General features: G+C 49.2%; 1 protein-coding gene across 7 annotated transcripts in view; it reads left to right on the top strand.

Moving 5' to 3' along the window:
• Positions 1-22257, top strand: part of LOC133342272 (tyrosine-protein phosphatase non-receptor type 21-like) — an 86949-nt gene that overhangs the window by 58377 nt on the left and 6315 nt on the right. For 6 of the 7 annotated variants that reach the window (XM_061551328.1, XM_061551327.1, XM_061551324.1 and 3 more), the window contains 8 exons: positions 31-97; positions 5912-5996; positions 8663-10431; positions 11076-11222; positions 12801-13019; positions 17590-17718; positions 18335-18569; positions 19877-20037. In XM_061551328.1, coding sequence (XP_061407312.1) covers positions 31-97; positions 5912-5996; positions 8663-10431; positions 11076-11222; positions 12801-13019; positions 17590-17718; positions 18335-18569; positions 19877-20037 — 2812 coding nt within the window. The remainder of the gene's footprint in view (positions 1-30; positions 98-5911; positions 5997-8662; positions 10432-11075; positions 11223-12800; positions 13020-17589; positions 17719-18334; positions 18570-19876; positions 20038-22257) is intronic. The other variant, XM_061551326.1, reaches the window with a different exon arrangement.

The following is a 22257-nucleotide window of genomic DNA, read 5'->3' as shown; positions in this document are numbered from 1 at the left end:
CCATCGCTCTCCCCGGCTCTCCCGCGAAAGGCCAAAGCCGCCCGAACCGTCCCCAACCGCGGCGAGGCGCAGGACCACGCTGAAGCGCATCCCGTCGGTGAGGCCGCTGTCTTGTCGCGAAGGCTCGGAGCGCCCTCCCCACTCCCCCCTCCATTCATCCCTCCCCCCCACTCCCCAACCTCCCCCACTCCCCCTCCCCACTGACCCCACACCCCCCACCCCCACTCCCCCCCACATTCAACACTTGCAACTCTCATCGCGGCTTAACTTTCTTACTGGGGATAGAGAGCGTGGTGAAGCACATGCTAACATGGGTGACGAGTGATATCTGGACAGGTTTTGGCGTGTCGTGTTACATGGCACACCTGTAAATGGGGGGGAGGGGGGTGGAACCTACGCAGAAATATCTCGGTGTTGTATTTCAGAATCGGAATCTTTATCCTGGAGGAATCCGACGAGCTATGAAGCGCTTTTCCACAGGTGTCCTCTAGGGGTGGGTCACAAAGTTAAAACCACAAACATCACAAAAACCGATAGGAGTGTAAAGTATAGGAAAGGTAAACAAGTCTCTAAAAATAAATAAAGTAGAGAAGTACATATTGCAAAAGTACATCGAATCCTGCTGATTGGTCAACACTAAAGGCAAGCTTGGGCAAAGCAGCAAAACAACATCAGAAAACAGTCCCAGACCACACCAAGACAACACACAGTCCCTCAATAAAATTGCACGTTCAAATTGAACGATCGATACACGGTCTGGTAGGTACGAAAGTTGCAAATCAGTTGAATGACATGATTAAGATCGGGAAGTTACAAGGGGCATAGCCGTTGATGCCATCACCACAGCTCACTGCCAAGGCTTTCTTACCCTCTGCCAGACTCTACAGCTGCTGCACAGTAGACACGCAGCCACCCTCCAAGATCAGCCCGAACAGTCTCCCACCATCTGCTCTTGGGTCTACCCCTTGGTGGTCTGGCTCGTGGAGACCACTCCAATAACCGTTTCGGCAATCGGCCGTCCGCAGTGCTTCACACGTTGCCCCACCAATCGCACAAGAATGATGCATAGCAATGTTATTGTTGCTTCTTGTGCGAAGTTAATCGAGCAGTCGATCTTCCTTGCCACTAGACGGAAGGCCAACTTAAGCGTGTAAGAATTCACAGGCTACAATAAGAGGACTTAGCCCCCAGTAATTTGAAAATTGTAATATCTTTAATGGAATTACTCTGAACAATGCAATGCGCCATCGCATCAGTTGGGCATTCGGGAAAACCCACAACGGGGGCCACCCAAGTCACACTTAAGATGGTCGTGTGGGTGTCTGTTTAATCACATGTTTCTCCACATTCCTCCGTCGGTGGTGGCCGCACGTTACTCATTAACCACGCTGCACCTGGCGCCATCACATGAGAGAGCCTTTTCTTCGTAGATTTTATTTCAGCTTGACTACCTACCAGCTTCATATATTAAACGAGTTGCAATCCAAATCAACGAGAACAGGTTTGTTTAATGTGCAAGCCTTTAGTAATGGCTCATAGTGTCAACTGATGAGTTTTCATTCTATTACTCAGGAAAGCCTGAGGGTTTAAATCGTGGACAGCTGTGAGGGCAGTTGCAGCAGAATCCATCGTTGTGCTGTACTTCTTTGCTCCCATGTCTGATCCCCCCCGGCCTTTGGCAACCTGCACATACCAGCGTGGTGAACTATGGTCAAATAACCCCCACGACCCTCGTGTTGTGCGAAAACCTTCATCCAGAAGTGAATTGACGGAGGGCTGTATATGTATGTACTGTACTCAGAAAAGCTACTCTGAGTCACTCGACCTTTATTCAGGCCTTGCTGGAGTAGGCATTGCTTGAACAGGCCTTGCTTGAATGATCTTTGATTATGTTTCTACGTGGAAGGACACGGTGCGCGATGTAAACCCCTCCTCTTGAGAAAACCTAACCAAAACTCCAAAAAATAGGTCTGAGTTACTTGCTGGTACTGCCTCTTACAGGCATCTCAGATTTGTATCTGCCACAATGTACATTTCTGCACAATCCACCAGCATTAAGGGTAGTAAAACAACACATTATTGAGATGCATCACCTTATGTATATTGCACACAAGCCTTCTTTTAGGCCACCAAGATTATACATCGTGGCCATATTACTTACGGCAGCGGTAGAACATTGAGAGGCCGCGGTGGCGAGATGTTAACTACCTCGCCTGGTGTACAGGAGGTTGTGGGTTTAATCCCAACCCTGGCACCTGCTGTATATTTGGAGTTTGCGGTGTCTCTCTCCCCGTGGTCATGTGGATTTTTCTCTCAGTTCTCCGGGTTTTCCCTCCACATTTAGAAACATGCTTTTAGAGTCTTTTCCTGCTATACGTTTCCACATGATAAGCCACTTCCTTGAATATCAATTGTGGCCAGGTCGATTCTGAAAAAGAGATATATAGCTCAGTGGGCCTTACCTGGTAAAATAAAAAATAGTTTACTTCAGACAACTGTATATCGGCTTCATGTTTGTAATCGTCAGTTACGGTGTAGCCATTATTGGATCACAGATGTGTTCCACTGCACTTGATCCAAATGTTAAACCCAAGAACCCGCCCCCCTGATTTTTTAACGCCGGATCTTGCCAGTGAAGGCCTCAGAGTTGTAAACATGCATTATCTCCGTGAGCTACCCAACCTCCTCCCAACTCAGAATTGCATACGTAGGACAAATCATCACAGCACTGTGGCCATTACCAGTTCGCTTATCTTTATGCTTCACCACAGCTTCGTATATGTAAGGGTAATGAGCACCAAATTAAATTTAATGGACTACATTTCTTATCGTGTGTAATTCTACTCCACCGTTCTCCGTAACTTTTGCAATCTTAAGTGTTGTGCGAGAGTACACGGGCCTGATCTGCCTGCTGGATGAGACATTAAGCCAAGCCCCTCTCTCTCTCTGTTCTGTAAGCATTCAACATTCCACATAGTAGTATATTTTATTGGCATGCCAACCAACTCTGGGCAACGTTTTTAAGGCTTTGAATTTTGATTTAACTCGATTTCAATGTTCTTGGTTTTTTCGGTAAAGTCACGTAGAAGGGAAATAATAAAATAATAAAAATAAAACATAATAAAATAATTCTCACGACGTTTCGGCCACAACGCAAGCAGCCGTCCTCAGGTGAAGAACAGGTTCCCTTCTACGTGACTTTACCGAAAGAACCAAGAAGATGAATCCATGCAGTCACGAAAGCTTTCAATCGAAATTCGATTTCAATGGTCACACTGAACTATGAACCCCATCGGACGTGAGTTTGATTCACGGCCATGGCTTGTATCAGTGACGAGTGATAGTCTCAACTGGTCCTGGGCACCGGCTTGACCAATCGGCACCCACCAGCGTGGTGGAGATTTGCCAAACCCCCTCCTCCCCGACACTGACATAGCATGGAGAAGGCCGCCTTCCAACATTGGATTGACAAAGGGCCGTAAATTGCGTGACTAAAAAAACAATTTGCCTTGTACAGTGAAATATAGGCTCAAAATCCACGTGCCTTAACAAGCAGTGACAAATGGCTTGCCAATGCAGGTTAACACACGTACGTAATTTTAACAGAGCTTGGTGTTGTAGGGTGTGGATGTGGGTAGGTGGCTGCCAGGTTTTACGTGCACATAAACTGTTGGCCAAAGGATTGAGTCAAGGTTTACCCAGGGTTTGGCTATTTGAATGGAAAACTGAAATTTGGCCAGGGCATAAATCTGAGCCATCAGAGATAGACTTGGGTTGACACGGCTTGCAGCGTCTCAGCCCATTGAAGTCGACTCTGCTACTCCTTTTTATATTCTACTAGCGGGAAGTACCCGGCGTTGCCCGGGGGAAGAATATATTTAAAAACGTCTCTTAACATAACATACAGACACAAATGCGAAGCTATTGTGAAAGCCCGGCGTCCCGTTTGTCTGTCCATTTGTCCATTAACAACATTATAAGAGGCTTGCAGGAGTCCAAAAAGTTATAGAAAGTGGGGGGCAAATAGTTGATCTAAAAGGTTAAAAAAATTGTTGACCACCCCCTCCCACGTAGGCATATATACACACCCTACGTACAATAGAGTGAGTAGTATCTAGTGACTATAGTAGTATCTATTGACTCTATAGTAGTATTTACTGACTCTATAGTAGTATCTGCTGATTCTGTAGTTGTATCTACTGACTCTGTGGTTGTATCTACTGACTGTACGGTAGTATCTACTGAGTCCAGTAGTCATTACTGACTGTATAGTAGTATCTACTGACTGTAGTAGTAACTACTGACCATAGTATCTACAGGCCCCTACAGTAGTATCTACCGACTATAGTAGTAATTACTAACTCTATAGTAGTATTTGTTAACTCTATAGTAGTATCCACTGGTTATAGTAGTACCTACTAACTCTATAGTAGTATCTGCTGACTCTATCATAGTATCTAATTACTCTGCAGCAGTATAAACTGACTATAGTGGTGTCTACTGACTTTAGTATTATCTACTGACTATAATAGTATCTACCGACCCTACGGTAGTATCTACCGACTCTATAGTAGCATCTACTGACTCTATAGTAGTAACTACTGACGGTAGTAATATCCGCTGACTATAGTAGTAACTACTAACTCTACAGTAGTATCTACTGACTCTATAGTAGTATCTACTGACTGTAGGAGGATTTAATCACCATAGTAGTATCTACTGACCGTAGTAGTATCTACTTGACTGTATAGTAGTATCTACTGACTGTAGCAGTATTTACTGACTATAGTAGTATCTACTGACTTAATAGAGTGCCGTGGTGAGGCCTAGTCCCGTGCAGTGCCCCCGGCCTCGCCGAGCTTGCCCAGCCGGCCGAGGTGGCACTTTTGCAGGCTGGGGTGCTACCCCACCCCACTATCCCCCTGCCCGCTCTACAGTAATAGTATCTAAGCACTATAGTAGTCTTGATTTGAAGCTTTCGTGACTGCAGGAATATGACTTTAGTAGTATCTACCGACCCAATAGTAGTAAGTGCACATATTGGGGTGGGGGGGGCGGAGGAGGACATCACACTGTGAAGAATTTACCTAAACGTTGTGTATTTTTGTTGTTGCATTTTTTACGCAAACGTCCACAGGTCGCGTGTGTGCGTTGCCAGGGCAACCACCACCACGAGCCGGCGTTCTCGCGCATGCCCAGATGCGTGCTCTGGTACCACTCTGTGCTTATAAAAGGAATACATTGATAATTTAACTACTTTAAAGTTGACAGACGTGTAATATTAATAGCGCTTTTTTTTCTGGGGCATATGGCGTGGCATCCGTGTACTTTTCTGATACGTAAACACCACAGTTTGTCAGTTAAAAACGTCTCAGGGTATCCGCACAGACAGACAGACAGACACACAGACAGACAGACACACAGACAGACAGATACACAGACACAAAAAATGACTTACACATAAGATGTTTGGCTAAGAGAGCCAGCCTGTGCATAGTGATGTAGGACTCACAATGCCTCGTAATTAACACTGCTGAGTAATTAAACTGCTATTCTTAGCCCCCAGTACTGGTGCTATAATTAAGACAGCATTCGCGCTAAGCAGGCTTCACGGGAGACAGGTCGCCCAGAGGCGCAGAAGGCACTTCCATTCCGTGAAAAAAATGAGCGGAGTGAGCTGTTGAAGTCTCGGAGCACGCGATATCACCGTGAGGAAAAAGGTGTACGATACGACGAACGTCGAGGGAGAAGATACATTCGGTTGGGCTTTCGTAGTGGCCACGCCAGATGTGTGTGATTGTATTTTTTGGAATTAATTACGGGGTTATTTTTAAGCGGGGTAAGGTGCACACATCCATCGTGTTCTGATGCTGGCTCAACGTGATGTGTTTTTTGTCGTTGGTGAATTTAGCAGGTGCAGAGCCATCCCATCGTTCCGGCTCCCCTGCAGATTCCCTACGGCAATCGCTACCCGGAACCACACCTGGCCTCTCAAGGTATGTGGCTAAAAATAACCTGCGCTGTCTTGTTTCACATCTCTCGATCGCAATTTTGGCCTGTTAATTTCAAATACAAATGTATATATTTCGACTAACACCGCCCGCACGTTTGCGCACCCTAGCCCGTCCATGCATGCGTCGTGTAAGAATTCAGCGTGAAGTGCGATTACATCATCACGGTGTCATCCGTAATGACATCATCACGGTGTCATGTAGCCCTGTAGGGCGACGTCACCGCGGCGAAGCGATAGGCGTTATTTAAGGGACTGTGACATCATATGGAACGGGTTTAAATATAAGTCAATAGGGAACCGAACTTCCAGACAATTCTATCGATAAAACGCGAGTCGCTCTCCCGGAAGACTTTGGCTCCCATTGGTTTGTATTGGACGTTATTTTTCATGATGTTGGGCGGAGGTGGGGGGGGGAAATGCTGTTAATTGGGAAAGGCAACAATTTTGTGGGTAATGTCCTGATCAAGAGGAAACAGTTTTGTTGTAAAAAAAAAAATCACGACGAAATCATGTGCGAGATATGGAGCGTGCCGGACGGACACTTGCGGATTGTACACGTGTTTTTATTTTATATATAGATTGTGCTATCGATGCCAAATCAGGAGATTAAGAAATTACCACTTGCAACTTTTACTGTACAGCATTGTTTTCTACCCTTTGTCAGAAGTGTCACTGAAAGGTGGCAGTTTGGAAATTCATCTGAGGTCCCGGTTATCCGGCGATGAAGGTGCTTGCATGTCCTGCTATGGAGGTGTTCTTAGCAGGGAAATCGCATAAAAATATCCCTCGACGATATAAGCCAATTGAAGTCAACCTCAAATTTAATTACTTTCTTCGAGCGATAATTGGTGATTAGGCTTGGAGCATAAAACTCACTAAGCTGGAGATCACTGCTAAATCACTGGTGGATGATACCCAGATTTAAAGCCAACATATCAGGCATATCAGCGAGGTGTTCTGACATGATATTGGACAAATTATTTTGGTGGTACTGTGTTGGCAGTGATGCACGAGCACAAATAACACAAAAAACTCAACATGGTTGTCAATAAAACTGCATAAAAAACGAGATTTCAAATTATGGGGTGCTGCAGTGGCGAGATGTGAACTACCTCACCTGGAATACAGGCGGTCGTGGTTTCGATCCCGACCATGACGCCTGTATATTTGGAATTTGCATGTCTCTCTCCCCGTGGTCGCATGGATTTTTCTCCGGGTCCTCCAGTTTTTCCCTCCACATTTAGAATGAATGCGCGTTTGGAGTATTTGGCTGGTATACATTTCCACGCGATAATAGCTCAGGTGGGCCTTACCCGGTAAAATAAAAACATTTGTTTCATGGAATTGGACCTTCTTCACAGCACATAGAGAGACCAGAGACGTAGTCATCAGCACACATTGCCAAAAACGTAACCTATGATATACTTTTCAGTTTTAAAGGCCCCACAGTGTTATTGACAAATGTGAATGGACATTTCCTCTGAATGGGCAGTGCGTCAGCAATTGCGCCAGAGCAATTGAATCGTCACCCGCTGTTATTTGCTGAATGCGGCGTTTGCAGTTTGATTTCTGTGCAAAATGCCCTGGTTAGCCATGAGGTCAGCGGTGAATGAGAAATGATTTGTGTTCAGCCAATGACGAAAGTGGTTGCGGTTGAGTGGTTTCGGTTTAATTCTTTTTTGGGAGTCCAATTACGCTATCGGCCGTTCAAATCAATGAGATGAGTACCACTTTCTGAGAAGTAGCAGCAGTTTACGTACAGCAGTTTACGTACAATTTGTGTAAATGTAGAGCCTGTTCATGAATGAACTGCTGGAAGAGGCGTCGCCTACGCCCTGCGGGTCGTGGGCTTTATTTGACCATACGTCACCAGGGATCGACTAGTTCCTGTCATATGACCGTGGAATTTTTACATCTGAATTAGGACCAACTATGGAGCTGAATACCACCCAGGATATTTTCTTGCGTGCGACACTTCTGGTTTTCACTGTAGATTTTACTGTTGTGCTGTACAGCTCTGATCTGATTTTGGTTTGTAACGCATGCTATTTAAACTATAAACTAAACTACAAACAATTTTTATTTTGACCTGACCACAAATTATAGCTCAACGAAGTGGCTTATCACGTGGAAATTTGTAGCAGCCAAATACTCAAAATGCATGTCAATTCTAAATGTGGAGAGAAAAACCAGAGAACCCAGAGAAAAATCTGCACAACCACCTGGAGAACATGCACACTTCAAATGTAGAGGCGTCGGGGTTGGTATCGAACCCACGTCCTCCTGTATATCAGGCGAGGTAGTTAACATCTCGCCACCTTGGTGCCTGGTGGATTGTGCAGAATTGTACATAGTGCCAGACGCCTACCTGCATGACAATGAGGTGCCTGTAAGAGGCAGTACAGCAAGTAGCTCAGACCAATTTGCTTACATCGTGTTTGACATGATGTTCGACGTTTTGACATTATGTCCGAACCGAGCCGAAGCTCCCGGCACGTCGAACGCAGTGTCGGGCATCGTGCCCTACAGTGCGCGGTTCAACCAGAAAAAAACACGTCGGAGGGCTAAACTTCTGACGTCATAAAAAAAACCCGACGTTAACAACAGCAACCCCGCAACGCATTTCCTCTGCCGGCTGCCCCTCAACAGACAACATCTTCTACCCCAACGAGGACGGCTACTACTACCGCTCGCAGACGAGCCTGGACCACGTGCACGTGAACGGAGGCGGTGGTGGCGGCGGCTCCCGCCTGCCCAACGGCAGCGTGTACAGCGCGCCCAGCGTCAACTCGCTGAACCACTTTGCGCAGGCGTCGCCCATGTCCTCCGACCTCAGCATCCCCGGCAGCGAGGGCGCGGCCGGCGTCCCCGCGCGGCCGTCCGAGCCCCTGCAGCAGCGGCACAGCGCGCTCGTCATGCCCTCCTACCGGCCGACGCCCGACTACGACACGGTGATGCGGCAGGCCGGACGCTTCGGCATGCCGTGCCGGGCCGACGGCAACGTGGGGTACGCGGCCGGCGGCGGCGGTGGCGGCGGTGGCGGTGGCGCCGCGCGATCTGGCGGTGGACCCTGGCTCGGGGAGGCTTACGCTTACGGCCGCGCCGCAACTCTCGCGTACAGCCAGCCGGAAATCCGGCAAGGCCAGTACGAGCAGCGGCCACCTTACTTCTACCTGCACCAGCAACATCAGCACCTACATCAGCAGCAGCAACAGCAGCAGCAGCAACAGCAGCAGCAGCAACAGCAGCAACAAATGCTGTGCATCAAGAGCAGCCACCCACAGCTCCCGTACGGACATCAGCAGCTGCCGCCTTTTGGCCCAGGTGCGCCGTCGCAGCTGTGTGCCACGCAGTCGGTGATCGGCAACGCGGAGATCTTCCACGCGGTGAGCACGCCGGAGCTTGCCGTCGACCCGTCGCAGTACCCGCCGCAGGTGGCGGCCATGCTGCGCAACCACTTCTCCCGCCCGCCTCCGCCCTACCCGACCCCTCGTCCCGCCGCGAGCACGCCGGACCTCATCAGCCACCAGCGCTCGTTCGCGGGCGCCGCCAGCGCTAACGGCGGGTACCACCACCACCAGCAGCACCACCACGAGCGAATGTTCGCCGAGCCCATCGTGCACCCCGTCTACCGGCAAAACACCGTTCCCCAGCTCCCGACCGGCGGGACCGAGTCTCTGACGGCTGCCGGGCAGTCCCCCGCGGAGCTGTGCGATGCCGCTGGGGTCGGCTACGGCGGTGGCGGTGGAGGAGCGGGGCCGACTCGTGAAGGGGCGCTGGGCTCGTCGTGCAGGAGGGGCGCCGCGGGCGTGCGCAAGCGCTACAGCCTCGAGGTGAACAGCAGCGTGGTGCGGGACATGGAAGCACTGTCGCTGCGCGACCGCGCCGTGTCCAGCCTGGCCATCGGAACAAGCAGCCCCTACCAGCAACAGCAGCAGCAGCAGCAGCTGCCGGCGCATTACTACAACGGGCAGCCGCTCCTCGTCGGAAACGGAGAGCACGCGGACGGGCTCCAGGCACCCCCTAGGCCACCGTTCGAGCTGCCTGCGCAGTCCTACCAGCACAACCTCGCGTATAGCCCGCAGCTGCAGGCCATGCTGGCGCGGCTGCCGAACAAGCCCCCGCCGGAATACCCGCGCCGCGAGGCCACGCTGCCTCCTCCGCCTCCGCCGCTGCCGATGATGTCGGGAGGGCGGGCGCCGGGCCACCACCCATACTCGAACGGTGTTTCAGACGGGAGCGGCGCGGGTGGGGACGGCAGGCACTTTGGCGGCTCGGCGATGGTGCCGTCCGTGTCGGAGCCCGACCTGAGCACGGCCGTGAAGACGCGGACGAGGGCGAACCCGGCGCGCGAGCGGCCCGTGTCGGAGCTGTTCGCCGTGCAGGACAGCATCGTGGAGAGGGAGTTTGTGCTGCGTGTGAGTGGCACCCACCGCACTGATACGTCGATGTGGAATTGAGTGGCATCCACCGCACTGATTCGTTTTCGCTAATTAAAGTGGCACCCACCGCACTGATTCTTCGTTGCTAAATGGGGTGGCACCCACCGCACTGATTCACAAAACGACACCTGCGAAACTAAGACTAAATTATTTTTATTTTACCAGGTAGAGCCCACTGAGCTATATAGGCTCTTTTTCAGAAGCGACCTGGCCACTAATGATAGCTCAACTAAGTGGCTGATGTGGAAATTCATACCAGGCAAATACTCCAAATGCATGTTTTTAAATGTGGAGGGAACAAACGGAGGACCCAGAGAAAAATCCACACGACCACGGAGATAACATGCAAACTCCATATGTATACAGGCTTCAGGGTCGGGATAAAACCTACGACCTGTGTACCGGGTGAGGTAGTTAACATTTTGCCACCGTGACGCAACGGCCGTGACAGTAAAACGGCGCCAAACGGTCTGCCGAAGCCATTAAACAAAAACTACAAAAAAATTACTGCTTTTTGTTTTGCGCAGTGACTCATTCGGTTGTGGCGTTCCTCGCCTTTAAAACAGTGTCAGCTTTTGCTGGCCGCTGTTAAATAGGTCCGAGTTCTTTTTCCATTGCAGAACATGGAGAAGAGAGGCTCTGGGCCAGCTGACATTTCCAAGCTGGGTCCCCTGAAGCTGGCCGCTCTCAACGGCCTGTCCATCTCACAGCTGCCCGTGCCCGAGGAGAGCAGGGAGGAGACTGCCAGGGGACAGCTGGACGAGAGGGTACGCTCCGCTCATGGGTTGTGTCCAAGTGGACGTGTACACGGGCCTTCTATCTTAGATGTGTGTCTGTCTCTTTGTTAGCTGGGCCTCTCTCCTGTACGTGTGTAACGAACTGCTTTTTTGCATTTAGTTGTCTACCTTCTCCCCCCCTCCGCCGCGCCTCCGATTGACACAGCTGGCTACGTACGGTGCGAAAGAAAGGTCAACGTACATACGTACATAATGCATATTGGTCTGTCTTTCGTTAGATTTTTGCCTGTTGTCAGATTCTGTGCCTTTCTGTTGATCTTTCCCATTGGCTCTCTGCCTGACTCTGCCCGTCTGTCACTTGGACTGTCTGCCTTGCCTGGTTGTTTTCTATCTTCGTCTATCTGTTGGTATCAGTAGTTTTGCCCGTCAGATTCTGTTTGATAATATTTTTTTATTGCAGCGTTTGTCCATGTCCTGACTTACTTTGTCGGGTCTCTAGAATTATTATATGTAACCATGATTGCAACTAAGAGTTGTACAGTATAACATCTGTACCATCACAGGATGCCCATGAAACAGAGCCTAACATCCCATTGGGCCCTTCCTGCTGAAATAAATACAATCTTATCTATTTATTATGTCTGCTGGTCTCTCACTATCTGTCTTTACGCATGTTTTGCTGTCTATTTGAGTATATGTCCTGTCAACCTAATAATTTGTCTATTTTCATATATTTATCTTGCTGTTATATGTTTAATATCGGTCTGTATTTTGTATTGTTCTTTTATTCATCTGTCCGTCTTTACATCTGTCTATATTGCCATTCAGCATTGCAGTTTCCTTTTGCGTATTCTTTACATATATGCCAAAATGGATTGCTTAACATACAGTCTGGTTCATTAAACGTCTAAACGTTGCTTTTGTAATTATGATTGTCACCGTGTCTGTCCGCTAGTGCCACCAAGATATTTTTCGGAATTATAGGAAAGCAGAAAACGTCACTGTTCGCGCGCTGTGCCAGACCAACTCTCCTCCTCCATACCGTTCAGTGGCCAATCCAACCCCCACCTCCCACCCTCCACGTGCTGCCATCCCCTCTCCATTGGCCGCGGTGAAGTAGCGCGGCAGCAGGCGGCCATCGGGCCCCCACCCCCGACCCTCTCAACTTGCTTGGTCACGCATGCTCAGTTGGGATCGTTTGGTTCGGCGTGTCACGAAGTTCGAAACTAGTGTGCGTGCCGTGGAATTAAAAGCGTACATTTCTCTCCCGCCCACCGCCGCCACTCCCCCCCCAAAACCGCCCCCCCGGTGCAGCCTTAACAGACTGTTGGGGCAAGTGCTGTTAATGAGTAGCACTTGTGAAGGCCGGCACAACACATCAGGTACTCATTTGAGGCCGAGTCGACCTTGCGGAGGAAGCACCAGGACCGGTTCAGACAATCGTCACCGATGGTGTTGTCCGTGAGCGGGAGTCGAACTCGGGTCGCCGTGTTCGTGGCGCAGTGCGCTAACCGCTACACTTCCACTCGCCCCCCCCCCCTTCTCCTTCCACCACCGCCGCCGCCTTGCCCTTGCCCTCCCCCCGGTATCCGGTACGGGGGACGACAGTGCGCACGCTTGGAGAAGCGGGTGGCGCGCGGCCTCGTGTCGGCCGAGTACGAGTGCATTCCGCGCACGCGCCCGGACCCCGTGTACAGCACGGCGGAGCTGCCCGACAACCAGGAGAGGAACCGCTTCGGCGACGTGCTGCCCTACGAGCAGACGCGCGTCGAGCTGCTGCCCAGCAAGGACAACCCGACGGGATACATCAATGCCTCGCACGTGCGGGTGAGGGCCCCGGGGAGGTTGTGGTCGCGCACTCGAGGGAGGAGCGGTTACCGGCCCAGCACGATATAAGCCGCGGTGGCGAGATGTTAACTACTTCACCTGGTATACAGGGGGTCGCGAGTTCGATCCCTGTTGTAAATTTGGAGTTTGCATGTTCTCCTCTGTGGTCGCGTGGGTTTTTCTCCGGGTCCTCCATTTTTTCCCTCCACATTTACAATCAACATGCGTTAGGAGTATATGGCTGCTTTAAATTTCCACCTCTAAGTCACTTCGTTGAGCTCTCATTTGTGGCCAGGTCGCTTCTGAAAAAGAGTTATATAGCTCTGTGGGCCTTACCTGGTCAAATAAAACATAGTTTGTACGAGTACTCAACGTCACAACCGCCGCCACCACGGTTGCCATTAAAATGTCACCGCCGCCACCACGTTCAGTCGTCACCACCGCTATCAGCAAAATGGCCACTGACATGTACCATACAGCTTTGTTGACAAGCTACTGCTTGGATCACAGTCTCCTCGCACTGTGCAGGCCGTAAGAGTTTTTTGACCATACAGTAAAACCTTGGATCGCGAGTAATTTGGTCTGCGAGTGTTTTGCAAGACGAGCAAATTTTTAAAATAAATATTAATTTGATAAACAAGCGAGGTCTTGCAATACGAGCAGTACGTGCATACGCTTTGTCTGCTGAGCGTCACGTGATCACAACTGATATACGAGTGCTTTGGATTACAATCACGTTTCCGGAACGAATTATGCTCGCAATCCAAGGTTTCACTGTATTTGACTACGCAGTGCGGATTACTGAAGGCAGGGAGCATCATCGTTGCAGCATAGTACAGTACAATAATGAATTTGCTGCACTGCCCTCTCCTGACATTGTTTCCACACAGCAATCTAGAACACCTGTTCCATGCATGACTGACCACCTATCTAAGCACTATCCAGGCTCAACCGTACTTGACCCTCCGTGATGAGAATTGGGGACATTCATGGTGATTTGGTCATACAGGGACTCCTCTGCTTAGGAACATTCGACTAACGAACTTGCAGAGACACGAACAAACCTGTCCATATGTCCAGTTTCCAGAACATGAAGAACCAGTGGCATCTACAGGCGATTATACAACTTGTAAAGTCATTGCCCGTGTTTAGTGTCCATGCCATACAGCACATTTGGAATCTGCAGGGGTAAAGTTGGACTTACGAACAAATTGACTTACGAAGAGACGTCTGGAGCCTAACTCGTTCGTAAGTAGATGAGTCCCTGTATGTGTAAACGAGTGTTATGTATTGCAGAATCATCTCCATATATATAAGAGGCAAAATTATGATTATGTGTGTCTGTTCAAAATGTTTAGCGTACTTCTCGACATGCAACAAACTTGAAATTTGCCATGTGGGTACTTTCGAGACTGTACACCATGCAAAAATTAAAAAATATACTTTTTTTGGGGGGGGGGGAGCTCAATATTGCATATATTTTTTGCATGACAAGTTTAGCTGTGACGTCAAATTTGTCATGTGACCCGCGCATGTGGAAGCGTAACGCATTTTAGTGTAGTGATTAGCGCGCCGCGCTACGAACCCGGCAACCCGAGTTCGATTCCCGCTCACGGCCACCACCGGTGACGATTATTTGAACCGGTCCTGGGCCTCCCCTGGGTCGACTCAGCCTCAAACGAGTAACTGGTGTGGTGTGTCAACATCGCCACTGGGGAGACAAAGGCGGCCGGGCGTGGTGAATCCAAGTCCCGTACGAAGCCGGGTAGTAAAGCTAGTTTGTAATAATTTGCATGTTTTACATGAAAACTTGTGTACGAACCTTTCGCTTGGGGTCGGTAATTCCAAGTGAGTTAATGGAAAGACTTAAAAGCGGATTATTTTGTGATCTTCAAAACATTTGTGGTCGCTGTAGTTTAAATATATGTATGCTGAACTTTCGCACCATACGTCGTAGTCAACCGTGCTAATCGGAGGTGCAGGGTGGAAAGACAAACTAACAGTGTGATACCCAAATATAAGCCAGGCTCTATCCTCTCTCTCTATTCTTCGTGAATTCCATTACCAGAAACATGACCCTGTTATATAAACAGTGCGGTTGTTTCTGTTTTCAGAGCAGTATTGGTTTGTGGAAGATAAAAATGAATTCACTAAATGGCCAGCGGATGGAGTAGTTTTGCTTGGCCGAAGTAACATGGATCTCCCGTGGACAAAAGAGTATTGATCATTCCATTTACAACTATCTGGTGGCAGCAGTCAGATAAAACGTACATTTTCTAAGACCTTGGTAATTGCAACAAGGAGAGATAATTGTTGGTACTTTTTTTCTGTGCGTGTTTTTATTGGTGGCCGATTTATACATTTCGCACGAGGTACAATGGCGTAGCGCTTGGCAAAAAACTAGCCACCGGCTCAGCCAGGCTGCGTAAACAAACCACCTTGTCACGAAAAAAAAGGGGTCATGTCACACCCTACTTCACATTACGATTGTGTAACGATCATTATCTATCACTGTTCTTTTTTACTGGCCGCACGATAAGTTCATAAGTGCCGCCCGCCGCACAAGACCTCGCCATTAACATTCAGAATGTGCCTTTTATGGATCGTCGTCCCAATGCCCGTGATATATATATTTTAAACTCTATTCTCAAAGAGTGCACATATAATCGAGCAAAAGACAGCGTGTAGATTGTTAGGGCACGGTGCTATTAGTGAGCACTTATTAAAGGCTGGCTCGGCACACAATGGGGGACGGGTATTGTAGCTGTCACGTCAATATTCGTCGATTGTTCCAAATAATAATTTGGGGTGGCCCAGGACATGATTAGTTACAATAAATGCTGTATATGAGCACACCATTATACAAGCACGGCTCTAATGTGAGAAAACACATCCTTACATTGCATTGGTGGGCGGGAAATCATGGGTGATTTCTGGTACAAGCACACGACTTTGGATGTTAAGCACAGCTCCCCCGTACTTACTCATCACTGAGCAGGAGTTGAACCCTGGGTTGACGGGATCATAATGCAATGGGCCGATTGCGATGCTACTATACGCACACGCGTACGGACGTGCAAGAGCGTGTGTACGCACACGAAAGAAAACACGCGCACACGTCATATGCAGCACTCACTACTACACAGGCACGGCGCTCAACAACAACAACAACAAAAACCCCATCGCGTTAAAGCCAATCAATGGGCCACGCCGATCCGCGATTAAGCAATTAAATGTTTGATTAACGCTCGTTACGGAATAAGTGGCTCCAAATGAACGGTTCCACGCTTGCGGTTTCGGGCGTGGAGGGGAAAAAAACACTTGCCGTGGCGCTCCTCCCCGTGTCCCGCATCAAAGCGCCCGGCCGTCTCGGGTGGCGTGGAAGTGTACCCCGGCAGTTGTCGGTAATTGGCGCCCGCGGGCGAGAGAGAGAGAGGGCACAGGTGTCCCGTCCAGCCAGCCCGTGGTCGGTGGAGTAAACAGGCGCGTGCCGTTACGCATTACACGGCAGCTGATTTGTCGCACAGCTGCGATGCATTATTGCCGCCACGTGAAAACGGCGCGTTGCTGCAATTGCGCGCCTTCTTGCACACAAAGCGGGTACACATTAGTCGGGGTTTTTGTTTTGTTTTATTTTCTTTAGCCGGCCGCTGGCATGTAAAGAACACATGGCGGCGTGTCCCCCGAACACGTGAAAGTTAGGTTTGGAAGTTTGGAAATAGAATGCTTGTAGAGTTTGTTTATGTATATGTGTGTGTGTGTATAATGTGTAAGTATTTGCTGAAAGGACATGTGGCACATTAGACATCTCAGCTGTCAGTTCCTCTTTCAAGAATGTATTTATTACCAAGTGTACGAACTATGTACACGTTTTGAAGTATGTACGTTATTCGGGTAAATTGTTATTGTTTCCGGAATAATAAATGTGTTAAGTTACAGAGAATTTAACAAAAAACGTGAATAAAAAAAAAGATAAAATTCGGAGTAAACATTTGTAAATTTAATTAAAAACAACATTGTATTATTATGAAATAGAGCATCTATATATATGTCTAAGTGCTTATGTGAGAAACACGTTTTTGTCTTTAAATATTTTTGTAAGAAGGGAACATAAAATAATTGTTATTAACAAGTGCAAGTAAGATGCCAGTGCAGTAAGAATACCCTTTGCATATTTACATAAACAGCGTTTTTTTGGCAATCTACTGCTGGATTAGGACCTCCACACATCGTGTAGGTCATGAGGGTTATTTGACCATACTTCACCATGCTGGTCAGTGTGGGCTGGTCAAATAAGGGAACATAGATGTGGAAGTATAGTACGGCAATCGATGTTACTCCTCTATTGAGATATGCCACAGATGTTTGTATTATCCCCATCCTATGGGTAGGCTTTCATCGGTATAGTCTGGTTTCCTATTCCGAAATGCACGCTCATTAAGGAGTTGGCCAAAGGTTCCAAGCAGGACCCTCCTGAAAGATTATTGAGGCTTTCCTGGATAAAGTAAAGGCCCTGACACATGATTGCTATTGTGCGTGCATGTGTGCGTGTGTCCGTGTGTGCGTGCAGGTGAGGGTAGGTGGTGAGCAGTGGCATTACATCGCCACGCAGGGCCCTCTGCCCAACACCTGCCAGGACTTTTGGCAGATGGTTTGGGAGCAGAGTGTGAGCGTCATAGCCATGGTCACACCTGAGCAGGTAAGACCTCGAGCAAAGCCACGGTGTGGGATGCGTCGCACACGACTCGTCCGCTTAATGTTCTCCGCCAAAACCATCGCGCAAACTCCGGTCACCCTCACAGCGGCAGCTTTTGGCTAACCACCGAACAAACATGGTCACCTGTATTGTGTGCTTTCAGATGCGCTCCTTCGGCCGTCTGGAACGCTCTTCTGATATTATGAATCCGCTCCAACTATGCACTTTTAAATATAGATAAAAAAACTAATTTCTTTAGAACACCTTTGTGTGTTTAGTTTTTTGTCTTTCCTCTAGACCTCTGATTAGTACGGTTGCCTACTTATGGTGCAAAAGCAGTTTAACTTACATACAATTAAAATTTCTTGTTGACTACGCTAGCCTAGAGGAAAAAAAACGCAAAATACCGATCTCACTTATCCTGCGGGTTGTAAATACGCTTACACCGACTGTGTATCTCAAGTTGTCTGACCATCTTTGTTCAAGCGTATCTGAATGGGTAGCGCTGTAGCCAGAGACCTGGGTTCGAATCCCCAGACTGGTGGTCACCTCGGCCCATCGGCGCTCACCTCGGGACAACTTTTTCACGGCCGATCGCAATCCTCTCCCCTCTTAACAGGAGAGCGGACGGCAGAAGTGCCACCGCTACTGGCCCAAGCTCGGCTCCAAGCGCAACTCGGCGAACTACGGCGACTACCGCGTCACCACCAAGTTCCGCACGGACTCGGGCAGCTACGCGACGACGGGTCTCAAGGTGAAGCACCTGCCCTCTGGGCAGGAGCGCACCGTGTGGCACCTGCACTACCCGGACTGGCCCGACCACGGCTGCCCCGAGGACGTCCAGCGCTTCCTGGGTGGGTGACCGCGCGAGCCCCGCTGTGCGTCGTGCCGTGTGTCCGCGCGTAATGTGGTATCCACGGTGGCAAGATGTTAACTATCTCGCCTGGTGTACAGGAGTTCATGGGTTTAATCCTGACCCTGATGCATACATAGATGCAAATGACCAATTACTTTTAGTTATGTAATAGAGATACCAATTACAGATTATATGAATGTAATACAATTGCAAATTGAAATCACAAATAATGTAGATACCACCCTATAGATATGGATGATAATGTGTATTGGTTTGTACGTATGTACGTATCTCTTTATGGGGTAAATCTTCTAAACTCCCGTCCTTTATGACACTGCATTATATGAGTGAACTGAAGATTTTTACATTTCACCTTCCACAGACCACCAGTCACTTTGACCTCAAGTTCGATCAATAGACTTTTTTTTAACCGTGCCAAGACTGCTTGTCAGAAACCAGCTGTCGGAAGGAATGGAGGGCAAAATCAGCACCAATCCCCAGCTCCTTATCGCAAATCCCACAGTCTGTCCACCTGGCTCCAACTCACCACGCCGGTGTTATTAATTGCAAAGCCCGTGGGCCACTGTTAGCCCCTAGTGGCCTTTAGTGCGGACCCTGACGTGCGGCCCCCAGACATAACTTGTGAAAACACCCCCATTGTGCTGTCAAACCCAATGGTTTCAAATGTGTCTCAGCCCTCATATCGATGTCTTATCTGAAAATTAGTGAAGAACACTGAACCACGCCATCAATGGGCCTCGCTTAGAGCTTCCGGACAGGGCATGGTCTCTGTGCAGCCAACTTCCACCGTTGGGGTCTTCATGACAACCCAAGCTGGCAGCTGTGGCACCGTACAAGCAATGTCGCAGAATTGTTGACGACTGTCCACTGGCTAAGTTCGGCAGAGCTCTACGAGAATTATACATGGCCACCGAGAAGGCTGTCGCGCGGCTCGGCGATTACGCGCACGACGAATGAACGAGTAGGTGTTTTTTTTTTACTTGGGTCCGAAGACATAGATTGTAACTTGGTCATCATCGTCATTGCCTTAGGTCTCCCATCCCGTTCAATTCAGAATGGGACCTCAATCTGTTGGATAGTCACTATTTGTGCACTGGAGACTTAACAGACTCGCAAACAACTTAATTACAATGCAGATGACGATTGCTAAGATGGAAACCACCCCGTAATTTAACACCGGCCCTGCCCATCTCTCATCCATCCCCCCCTACTCTGTCTCTCTACTCTGTCCATCTGTCTCTCTACTCTGTCGGTCGTCGGTCCCTGTGTGCGCCCCCCCCACAGCATTTCTGGAGGAGGTGCAGTCGGTGCGCCGGCACACCAACTCCATGCTGCCGCCCCACACCGCGAGCCCGCCCGTCGTGGTGCACTGCAGCGCCGGCGTGGGCCGTTCCGGCGTGCTCATCCTCACCGAGATCACCATCGCCGGCTTGGAGCACAACGTGGTGAGCGTCTGCCACGTGCAGCCACGCGCGCAATGCCACAGGCCCCCTCTGCCCAGCCACTCTCTTGTCTCTCGCGGCTCGGAGGGGGTTGCCCCGAACGCCGTTTGCGTGCGACCTTTACAACGACGCGGCGAAACGATCGCTTCTCGCGCTCCGTCGTTCAGTGACGTGGATAATGGATCGATGATGTGTCGTCGATCCAGCCTCGCCGGCTGGCTGGGGTACACAGTGTAGGGTTACAGCTGTCGTCGCGCCGATGCAATGAAAATGCAGCGCAGTTTTTAGGTGCGCGTAATGAACAAGGCACTAATGTTATTACCCTTGACGCCATCCTGTAATTTATTGAGAAATATGTTGCGAGTGTAACGTTTGTAAACCCAACCTATTCAATTATTTAACGTGTGCAAGTGTTTTCAACATTTGGCCGTAAATATTGGCTTGTCACCTCGAAGCTTCACGCAATCAGCTGGCATTTGTGCGTTCTATTAATAGACGAAGCTACTTAAACTAAATCATTACATCATTAGCTCTTCGTTAGTGTCTGATTTACCTGCTGCTGCTTGATTTACCAAGGCCTTTTTTTATCACCGATTCCAGCTGACGTTGCCTCTCTTGCAAGCCAACGCACATGGTCATTACTTAATTTTTTTTTTATCAGTCGAGGTGTGAGAAAAAACACAGTAATTCACGGAATAAGCTGGAGGCCGTGCGGTACCGTCTGTATTTTCGGCACACACCTTACGGCAGTGTTGAAAGGAAACGACGGACGTGCCCGATTCAAAATGTGTCTCTCTACAGCCACTGGACTATATTCAAATTCACCCCTGCCACGAACGTCGTGAGCCTCCTCGACAGAATGGCAGCCCCAGCGGTCGCTGCGCGGGGGCCGATGGGCTCTGTGCCGCCGGTTTGAGACAGTGCCCTGAGTGGCCATGGTCGAAGGACGACGCAAGGCAAGGCTGCCGGGTGGGCTGCTCAGTGGACAGAATGCCGAGCTGTAGCCGGTACCGCTGAGAACATGGGTTCGATTCTAGGTTAAACCGGGTCCTCCAGTTTAGTGAGTTGATGGTCTCAGTCCAGTCGCCAAGAACTACGCAAAAGGAAAAAATCTGAGCCCCATCTCCAAAAAATGCTATCCCCATTAGCTTTGCTTTACTTTTGCTTTAAATATCTACATTTCAGCCGTTTGCGAATCAAAATGTTCAGTTTATCTGTCACATTAATACAAAATTTTCGTAGGGGGCCATGTGGGAAGCCGCACGGCCCTAGTGTCTGGATATGAAAGACAATCACTTGAATGGATTTCAGAAGCAACTCTGTATCGCCTTTCGCAGACCGTTCTCTTAACACCAGATCTACCACCTTGACTGCCTGCACTTCAGATCAGAGGTAGAGCGCACGGCGCCACGTCCGTGTCATGCCACGCAGTGCTTAGAGGCAGCTGGCTATACGAAGCCAATATCAGTCGTTGTGTGTCGGTACACTTCAGACCTGTGATGACCGCGCACTGGACTGAGGCTGGTCACACACGGTTTCACAGGTGAATTGGCAGTTCGTTTTTTTTGTATTTGCAGGAGCGGATTTAACCCCGCTGCATAGGTTCTTGGGTCGATTGTTGTTTCGGCAATGACCCAGAATAGCCACCGATTGTTTTTTTTTGCCTGCATCTTTCTGCAAGTTTTCAGGTTTTTAGTGTGAATTCGGACAGGTGTTGGTGGTGCGTGCCTGTAGCGGTGTCGTGAAGGGGAGGTGGGATTGTTGTGTTGCAGAGAGACGGTGCTGACATACACCCGTAGGGGGGCTAGAACATCAAACTATACACAGGTGCAAGAAAATCTGAATTATATATTTCCTGAGTAAGGCCCAACGATCCCTCGCTTTAGCCTTAACGTTGCTGGGACAAGGGCAGTTAATGGGCACTTTTTTTCTCTCTTTTTTTGCATTCTTAACAAGAGCCCGGTACGAAGCGCGAACGATAAAAAAGGGATGGGGAGCACGGGAATTCCTCGGATAGAAACCCGAAACGCGACGGTGCTTACGAGTTGGGGGAAAGGGAGGGAGGAAATGGGCTCGTTCACCCCACTAGCGTAGGGACTCCGAGCGGTGAGTGAGCACCTTTGAAGGGCCTCACGGCACACGAGGCGATTCTGAGGCCAGCACCATTTCCAACCACCTTTTGTCTCTTATCAGTACTGATAATAACGTTAGATCTTATCCACG

Source organism: Lethenteron reissneri, chromosome 14, assembly GCF_015708825.2.
Source record: "Lethenteron reissneri isolate LAM-NWPU_2019-01 chromosome 14, ASM1570882v1, whole genome shotgun sequence".
Taxonomy (NCBI): Eukaryota; Metazoa; Chordata; class Hyperoartia; order Petromyzontiformes; family Petromyzontidae; genus Lethenteron; species Lethenteron reissneri.
This window is presented reverse-complemented; position numbering and strand designations above follow the sequence as displayed.